The sequence below is a fragment of the Megalops cyprinoides genome, chromosome 6 (genome assembly GCF_013368585.1).
Source record: "Megalops cyprinoides isolate fMegCyp1 chromosome 6, fMegCyp1.pri, whole genome shotgun sequence".
Classification (NCBI taxonomy): domain Eukaryota; kingdom Metazoa; phylum Chordata; class Actinopteri; order Elopiformes; family Megalopidae; genus Megalops; species Megalops cyprinoides.
The window spans coordinates 18085805-18095570 of NC_050588.1; the positions used below are offsets into that span (position 1 = coordinate 18085805).

Genomic DNA, 9766 nt, shown 5'->3' on the forward strand with positions numbered 1-9766 from the left:
ATGTTATTATACAAGTTATGAAAGGGTTTCTGCTGTGAAAGATTAGTATGTAAAAATAGGTTTTCCACCATAGTTAAACTGATCCTGATTTTTTTTCAGATTTTCACTGATTTTTACCCAGATCATTCCCTCCAAAGTTTGAAATCCACTTGAATGCAATGAAATCCAGGTGCAAGAGGGTTGTGGTAGGGTGTTTTCTCTCTATACTTATCTCTTGAATACATGAGTTCAAGGTACCTGCTTCTCAACGGTACAGTTAACATTAGTTGTGCCAATGGTATCAGCTTGTCAACATATCTGTCTGCCAAATATCCACAGCCAGATCTGGCTACTAATGTCCCGGCCCAGTACCTTGGTAGGTGGGAAAAAAGAAAAGATTCTAAATGGAAAAAACTTGTATGTGTCACTCACTGAAAAAACACTTCTAGTGATAAGCCCTCCATATCTGAGCAGGAAGTCCCTGTAGTTGCTCAGGCCTGATATCTAGGGTGGTACTGGACTCCAGTCTGTATTGTTCATAGGAAAATCAGTAAATGGTATCATGAAAGAGACTGCTGTTCCAGTGCTGGCTCACACTAGCAGGTCTTGGGTGACTCTTTACTTGTACTCTATGCTTTGATGAGGTCCCTGTCAGGGTATGGGCACATTCTGTCTGTGAACTGCACTGAACATCAAGAAGAGAGGCTGGAGAGAAAACAGCACATGGCTGTGTGGATCATTCAGTCACAAGGATCCCACACAGTTCTCACTCTCCCATGTCTGAAGGAGTGATGAGTGGATGCTGCAGTGTCGCTGCTCAGACTTGCTCGACACCTCCCATCCTCCACACTGTCTCATCCAGAAAGGGACTGGCACAATGAGGCACAGGTTATACATCTAATCATTGTCCTGCAGAACAGTAACACTCAAGTGTTCATGTCTGCATACTGCAATCAGACAGTACAACAGTATCTAGAATGCATCAGTATCCCTTAAGATATATTTCATTATTTCTGTATTATTTTTCATAGTTTTACTTCAAGTGTGTGAAATGTCTCGATTCTGTCAAATTGTGTGTGGAAGTATGTTGATATTTCTTGGTATGTAAAGTGCAGATTTTGTATTGTTTTGTAAAATGCTGCTACTAAAAGTAAAAGTGAAACAAAAAAAAAACGCGCGGATGAGAAGTTAAAATCAGGAACTAAAAACATGTAAACAACAAATGTCTGAACGATAGGTAGTTATGTATTCATATTCTTTGTTTGGATAATTATATTCATATACTTCCTGATTGCTTGTCTTGCAAAGGTGGGGGCTAATGGGTTAAATTTCAAAATACCACCCCCACTAGCTTTTTTTCTTTTTTCCTTTTTCCGACATGGGACGTAAATGCAGCTTCCGCTGCTGGTTTATGAAGGGAGCCGGGGCGCGGAGCAGACTTCAGCACGGAGGGAGCGGAGAAACATACTAACGAACAAAATGGGAGTCGAGATTGAGACAATTACCCCGGGCGACGGTAGGAGAACATTAACAATTTGTTTCGCTACTAATTTTTTTCCGATGTGCAATCAATAGTTGATGTAAATTCTATATGTTTTAAGTCAGCTCACTTGCTGCCTTTACAAAGCTTTTTTTGTGAGCGGCCGCCTTCGCTTTCCTCTGTTTTCACAGGAAGGACTTTCCCCAAAAAAGGACAGACGTGCGTGGTGCATTATGTTGGTGAGTGAGCTTCTTAACAATCCAGCTTGCCTTTATGCGTTTAGGGGTGGATTCGTGTAATTTGGGGAAAGGGTCGAAGAGCAAACCGATCTCGGTGGCTCGCTGTCATGTAGCTAGCCATTTAGCTAAGCCATTAGCAGGATAGCCCCTGAGCTAACCTTGCGTATAAAACGGGTATCCGCCACCACTCGGCGCCTTGCATGCATTTGTCATGTTTCAACCCAAGTATCTGGCTTGGTAAATTCAGATAACTAGCTAAACTGTCGCGCAAACCACAACGTTCGCTAATGCTACTCCCGCCGGAAATTTTTGCTGGCTGATCAGTGGGAGGATTATGTGTAACAAATGGACATAACGTCTTGGTGTCTGCTTTGCGTGGGTTGATGAAGTGAACGGCACAGGGATTGAAACGAGGCCGCCGGATTCACTCTTGTGAACAGGCCGAGACAGACGGGATGGTGAGGAATTTGGCTAATGGCTCATCTCATTTCCTCTCTTTGTTGGGCGGGCGGGGGTGGGGGCTGGGGGTGCTGGTTGAAGGGCAGCTCGCCAGTCAAGTCAATGGTGAGCCAGCTAGCTAGTAAGCTAGCGAAGTAGCTTTTAAACACAGTGTCCCGTTTTCGCCGTAAAGCTCATCTGATCAGACAGCAGACTCTCATTTCACTTGTTAACAAAACAGTTCGTTTACCAATAGAGCGAATCACCAGGATCTAAAGTGGGAGCAATACATTTGTATTTTCTCTATAAAAGCTAACGTTGCTATTGGACAAGCTACTTGTATTCTCAACACATGAGCTCGCAAGAGCATTGGTGTCTGATTTTTAGCTGTACTTTCATTCGTGTAATAGCGAAATGGCGTTTCAACAGATCTGACGCTTTTGCCAAGGTTTGTAAGGCTGATTAGCTAGCTAATGTTATATTGCGTAGCTAATGGGTTGTGATTAGCTTAGCCTGGCTTTGTGTTGATCTTGTAGCAAGTCAGAAATCCTTGTAATACTTGTGTAACATTAATGCACTTTCCAGCTGTTACAGTCAAACCAGATTTTATTTCGTTTGGTTAGCCAGCTAATCACCCAGCTAGCAGTTTAAGTCGGCTAATTTCATCCTGTCCTTACTTATGAACTTATTCTAGTTATTTGTCACGTTGTCACTGTGAACGAGAACTTGTTCTAAGTTGACCCCCCCCCCCCCCCCCAATTAAATAAAGGATAAATAATAATGCCTGAGATTGTGCAGACTAATTGCTGAAAGAAGATATGCCTGAAATGGCAGGAGTGAGATTTTGATATTGGTGATACAGTGAATAAAATCAGTGCAGTAGTTGCACTTGCAAGCTACAAGTCTGAGGAACCTCTTGTTGTCCCTGCAGTCATGAACCAGGCAAAATTTTGAAAGGATAACCAGATAATCTGAAAATGAAATCCTTCACAGAGGCTTGTAACCCTTCATTAATTGACAATTTATCCAGAAAGTACCATATTATTTCTAAGCGATTGTGGAATGGGGTCTTCAGGAAAACAATGATGAAGTTGCAAAATTGTAATGTTCATTCATAATTTCTTTTATTTAAAATGCACCCCTCCCATTACGATGAAAGCAGATATCCTCAATGGCTTGTCCATGCATATGAAAAATAAGCCTTGCGTAAAGAGATCTCCAGGTCTTGGAGCCAATCGCATCACTTATTTTCATGTCACACAGGCACTACTTACTTGCTAACAGCTACATCAATTCCTGTTTTGTGGATGAGCTGTTTCCACATCAATGTCCAGAATGTGACCATCCAGATAATGTAAAGATCTGTGGATCTGTGCAAATGGCTGTGAGCGGTAGATAATCGTGCTGTGCAACTGGGCCAAATCGTTCAAAGTCACTTGGACCGCTGAGGCTGTGAGAGTGGACCTGACATAATGAGTGTTGCGTGGGACTTGGCAGCTCTGAGTAAGATGCATGCGCATGCATGGTGTTCTCCCACCATCACTGCCTGGCAGCAGCCCTTTCTCCTTCACATCCTGTCCTTTTTTTGAAGGGGGGATTGCAGTGCGCTCAGTAGAGCGTTCGATGCAGGGAAATTCTGCCGCAACATTTAAGCACGCTGACCCTCCCATGGTCTGCCCAAGGCAGTGCAGTTAAGTATAAGCAAACAAAACGGCTTGAGATGCTGCTGGATGCAGTTACCTTCTCACAAGGAAATGCACCTTTTAGATTTCTCTTCAAATTGATGGTTTGCTGTAGGTAATGCACTACCAACAGGGACACGGTGTCATAGGTTTGTTGAAAAATAATTACACTTGTATCTCTTTCTTTTTTTCGGTTTATGGCTAAGCGTATCATTCTGGTCTCGCATAGATTGTTTCCTCTGTCCCAGTGCTCTTCCCTTTTTTGAGCTGTCCTTGTTCTTGGCCCAGCGGCGCGATCTCCGACGCTTACATCACCCTGATTACTGACGCGAGTGTGGTGTCCCCCCACACTCCGTCCCGTTCCCACGGCTTGTCCCGCTTAAAGACAGCTGCTGCACCTATTCCTGCGCTTCCTGGAATCTCTTCATAGCTTTTCCAAATATAAACGGGACTGGGGGGAATTGAAGTGTCTGGCTGCATTTAGATAAGTATTTGCTAAATGTTCTCTCCTGTCGGTGCCCTGGCATTAGGAAAAGCGGGATGTATTTCTTTGTCAGTGATGTCCTCCTTCTGACTGACTGTCCCATTGTCTCCACACAGGCTCCCTGACAAATGGACAGAAGTTTGACTCCTCCCGTGACAGAGACAAGCCATTCAAATTCAAGATAGGAAAGCAGGAAGTGATTCGTGGTTGGGAGGAAGGAGTTGGCCAGGTATAGTCTGGGATGACAGTGTGGGGGTGGAATACCATTTCCAAGTGATTCCCTCAGTCAGCACCTTAATGAAGGGAGGGAGTTGACGGCCTACTCTCAAATAAATGGCCAATGGAGGTAAAGTAAGCAGAACTGTGGGAAGGGGTCTTTGAAATGAAATCCCACATCCAATGGGAACTCGTTTCAGATCGACCTCCCAAACAGGAGGTGGCAGTAGTGTGCTTAACTGCTGTTTCAGTCTGATTAAATGAACATAATTAAAACACAATACATGAAATCACAATAACAATTGATTTCTATGTATTTATTAATGGGATAGGTATTGAGTGATTTTTTTTTTTTTTGCGCATGTATATTAGTTTACGGATTCTTTACAATGTCAGAGACCACAATGACATTTCAGGATTTCTACACCAATGGCAGAAATTTTCATGTGGTTAAAAATGGTAATTCAGTGGTGATTTGTACACCTCTTGCTTTTCCCATGACCTTTTCTGAGATCATTTTCTAAGGTCTCTCAACTTGCTATGACTTCTGATTTTGTACCCTGCTGGTGGGACAAAAATAGGACCCCATAGGTAGGACCCAGACAGTGGCCCTTCATTCCAGCCCACAAACCTCACAGCAGATTGTCAGCTGTATGACCTGGTGCATTGTAATGCAGCAGTGGTAGCAATGCTAAATGTCACAGATAAACTTAGATTTGGGATACATATCAGGAGATTACACTCTGATCAACTGGTGAAAATGGTGTTGAAACACAGGTGCACCATTGGATGGTAAAGGAGAGGGCAAACCCGCTGAGAGGATGATGATTTTTAAGGTTCCAGAGCCGCTCCCTCTCATGGACACTGGAATGACAACCCACATTGCTCCAGAGAGAATGTGGGGAATAACTCTGGAACCCATCTTGGGAACAGCCAGTTTGTTTGTATTTTCTATGTACATTTTATGAATTTTTGGTATAAAAGCCTCTCCTCTTTTAATATGAAGTGCTCAAAACAAATCATTGATAAATTAGAAGCCAAAGCACCAGATGCATTTCACAGGTATGGCAGTGTCTTTGTGGTACTGATACGGGTGGCTTAGTGAAAGCTGCCTAGCTATACATGATAGTGATGGGTCTGGCTAAGTGAAAGCTGGCCTCCAGCCCGTGATAGTGATGGGCATGGCTTAGTGGAAGCTCTGCTCTGGATTTCCTCTGGGTGTCTTTGTGCTCCAGCTCAGCTGAAACAGGTCAAGAGATCTTGTGCAGAAATGATGCATTTCCTCAAAGACAAATGGTAAAGGAGAGAGAGTAGAACGCAGCTATACTAGCGAAATAACCATGTAATATCCTGGTAGATGTCGTCACAGTCCCACGACAGTATCGACACTTTTTTTTTTTATCGCGATATCGCAAAATTTGATATCGTTACATCCCTAGTGGCCGGTGGTTTCCTCACCTACAGCTGTAAGGTGCTAAAATGTGGTCAATGATACACCATGGTCATGTTTCTGTAAGACTGGAGCTTTGTTTAGAGAAGTATGATTGGCAGTGTAAAATCTGGCTGGCCAAGAGAATTCCCTTGCAGGAGGTGGAATTAGAAGATTCAGGGTTTCAGCACACTGACCTTTTGATCCTTCCCTCCATTTTGCCCTTGTTCCCTTTCAGATGAGTGTGGGTCAGCGAGCCAAACTGACCTGCTCGCCCGATTTTGCCTACGGGAGCAAGGGTCACCCCGGGATCATCCCACCCAACGCCACCCTCATCTTTGACGTGGAGCTACTGAGCATCGAATGACACGCCCCACCACACTTTGAATTCTGGGTATGTTCCCGTGTGTGTGAGAGTCTAAAGAGTAGACATTGCCTCTCGTTGTCTAAATGACTTTGCTTAGTCATTTATGTTTTGAACACATACTGAATAAATAACTGAATCGGAACACAAGTCTCTTTTCAAAGTGTACTACAGCAGTGGCCTACTGAGGTTCAAACCTGCAACTTTGTAGTTTTAAACCTCTGTTTCGTAGTCAGAATGGCACATTAAGTCCTCTCTTGAAGCTCTGTTGCCACTGGAGCTGAGTTAAATGACTTCATTGTTTCAGTGTTAATGAATGAGCATGAGAAACCATGCTGGGTGTCTGGTGGCCTACTCTGTGAGGGACTGAGTCAGTTGAGGTGGTTTATCTCCTGGTTACTTTAGAATGGTCCTGTATTGTCAGTAATCATTTTTACATTCGCTTTTGAAATGGTAAGAAAAACCGATATTCTTTGGTAAGTCAGAAATGCTGAAATTTGTTTTAAAATTTGAGCCCTACAGGTTCTGTCTTAGCTAAGGCAAGCTAAAAAGGCAATTTAGACGGTTAGAGGTGAGATCAAAGCTAAATGGTTGTCTTGCGTCTGCTGATTCACTTTCAGACTCTCTCCTTCCTTCTTCTTGCAGGTTGACTCCAACCTTGGGGAGATGCACCTGATTCTACAAGGGACTTGAGTCTATAGTTCCACCACTTTGGTCACTATCTTCTCCATATTGAAAAAAAAAATCTGTACTTGTTAGTGACCTTTTTTTTTTTTCCTTCTCCACACAACCTTCCTTAAACTATGGGCCATAACCTTCCAAACCTGGTGATGTTCTTTCATCTTGAACTTTAAACTGTGCTTTTTGTTTGTTTTTTTGTGTAGAGTATCTAAGTTGTGCATGATCAAGAGTACCAAATGAAATCGAATGAATTTAACAGAAACAGCGAGTGAAGGCACACTAGCAAATCCTTGTCCCTGCCACGCACACATTGGCATCACTGTGATACCAAACCACAAACCTGACTTCAAAAAAAAACAAAGATAAAAGCGCATGCATGGGCTTTCATTCTCTCCCAGTTTGGCAATGAGGGGAAATTCATTGATTAGTCTATGAAGGTCTAAAATTATAATTTAATATGTACTAGAAGAATTATGGGTTGTCTTATTGGTATGGAATTCCAGTGAAAACACTGAATTCCCTCATTCTTTGCATCAAAGCAGCAGTTAAATTGCATATGAATTACCACATTTCACAGTCTGTGTTTACGCTTGGAACTCGTTACTAGGCAACCTAATATATCCAGCTGCAGTAAAGTGATGTACAGCCTTAGTCATGTCTGACTGATCCAGGGTCAGCACCACTACTACATGTCCTTGCCAAAGTGAGGGAGATGCAGGATTGTCAGCTTGCACAGGTTAAAAACCTGGTTTGAGTCATCCTTCCTGTTCTTTTTAGTTTTGACAGCCTTGAATCGGAGACCACAGATGGATTGGTCCCTGTAATGAATGCGTGTGCACGCACACACATTAAAATGCAAGGTTTTTATTCAAGAATTGCATCTTAAAAAAAAAAAAAAACCTGGGACTGTGGACCTCATAAATGATCAGTTCTTAACCCTCACCCTCCCTGCACACCTACACGTGTCTCCAATGCTGTGGTCTATATTTTTCAGATGCCAACTTTTGAGCTCAAATAAATCCTTAAACCCTGCAGTGGGCTGTGTTCTAGTCTTGCTTAATGTTGCTTGTAGTGTGGCCCTTGTTGCTTGGGGGCTTCTTGTAGGGACGCCAGAGGTGGCTGTTTTAACCCTGAACTGGAGAGATGCTCTGGGGAAATGTGAACCCAAGCAGTAGGAAACGGAAGTGAGTGCTGGTCATCACTGCTCTCCATCAGACTCCAGTCTAGCATAAAACGTGGGAAAATTCCAGTCAGACCATGCGTAATTGTGCTTTAGCAATAAAAACTATTGAGGAAACATGCCATTTTTTTCTAAGAGATTGACAGACCAACAAAAAAAATCTGCTTTTGTATTGTATCCAATACTTCCGTTCTACTCCTTGGGTGGGCATTTGCTTTTTCTCAATGGCACTGTGGTAGCTGAACTTCCAATATTAGGTTCTTTTTTATTGAAAAACTTGAATGGATACTGTTAAGAATGAAACTGACTTCTTTATCAGAATTTCCCTGTGGATCAAAGTAATAGAGTGATTGTATCCCTGCTCTTAAGATAAATGTAATGTGTGCTATCACCTTTGTAACACTAGAACAGCTGTAGTGAACTGGTGAACTGCTGGTCTGAGTTATAATCCCGATAGATGCAGGCTCGCAGTGCTTGCCAAAGTAGAGGTGACCACTTGTGTCATTGGCTGTTACATTACCTATTGTACGTAAAGGTGTACCCAGAGCATTCAAGTCTCATGAGGGATACAAACTAAAGGCAGGAAAAGATTACACTTCCATTGAAATATGGATCTCGTTAGAGCCGATGGACCCTATCCTGGACTCCGTTGGATGAGCTTTGGTAAGTGCTTGGTAGGGCTTTTGGTGGGGAGCAGTACTGACTACACATCTGGCATCCCGCTTGCCACTGGTCATGTGACTTTGAGCTCATTCCTTCGCTGCAGGAAGTTTTGTCATAAAGTGAATGCACCTGATTAAAGCTGGTGCAACAGGTGAACGTGAATGAAAGGGTAGAAATGCACTCAGTGCTACTGTTGCTGGCTGCTTGTGTCAGCTGTGTGTTGCAGAGGTGCGGTCCTTTCCTATCAGAACAGTTCTACATGGTAGCACCTTTCATCTAGGCCTGTGGGTTGAGTTGGTTTTTTTTCCATCTAATATGGTTAGACTTCAGTTTCTCTGATTCTAATTTCTCTGGTTTTCTAACATCTGAATTACTACTGCACAGGCAGTGATGCCTTCAGCATGGCTCCTCTCTGCCTTCCACGCCCAGCATGCACAGTGAGGTTGTACACAACAGAAAGAACACAGTGCATTCTGGGGTATGGAACCTGGCTGCTGTGATGGACTTCGTTATGGAGCCATGGAAGAATGTCATGGTAGCTTGATTTATTGCATTTTTTATTGCTTTTACTTCAGTTAAGGTGAGGAACAACATAATTAGTAAATTATCCTTTTAGAAAACCCACTGCCTTGTTTGCGGATCAGGCACAAAATAGATGAATCAGGGAAGCAAACGCCACCACAGCCACACCCAGAGTGAGCTCGACTCACATGGATGATGGTGAATTTACTTAAAATGATTGGAGCTACAATGAAAATAAATGCCCAAAGGTTCCCACACATCAGATCTGAGAAAACTCACATTTGCATTTTTGTTCACCTCTTAAAATTTGAATAAACTACCTGAAAATCAAACTGGACAAATAGCAGTAATTAATGAGCAGAGGACAGTTTTGCGATCTTCATTTAATGCAATGACATCTTAGTCTCCC

The 9766-nt window shown here is 42.9% G+C and overlaps 1 protein-coding gene across 1 annotated transcript; it reads left to right on the forward strand.

Annotated features, from left to right (window-relative positions):
- The first annotated feature begins 1364 nt into the window (after nucleotides 1–1364).
- On the forward strand, nucleotides 1365–8026 carry LOC118779148 (peptidyl-prolyl cis-trans isomerase FKBP1B-like). Its single transcript, XM_036531079.1, has 5 exons — nucleotides 1365–1495; nucleotides 1651–1698; nucleotides 4419–4531; nucleotides 6186–6341; nucleotides 6957–8026. Exons 1-4 carry the CDS (start codon nucleotides 1369–1371, stop codon nucleotides 6312–6314), a joined length of 417 nt encoding a protein of 138 aa, XP_036386972.1. The 5' UTR covers nucleotides 1365–1368; the 3' UTR covers nucleotides 6315–6341; nucleotides 6957–8026.
- The last annotated feature ends 1740 nt before the right edge of the window (nucleotides 8027–9766 follow it).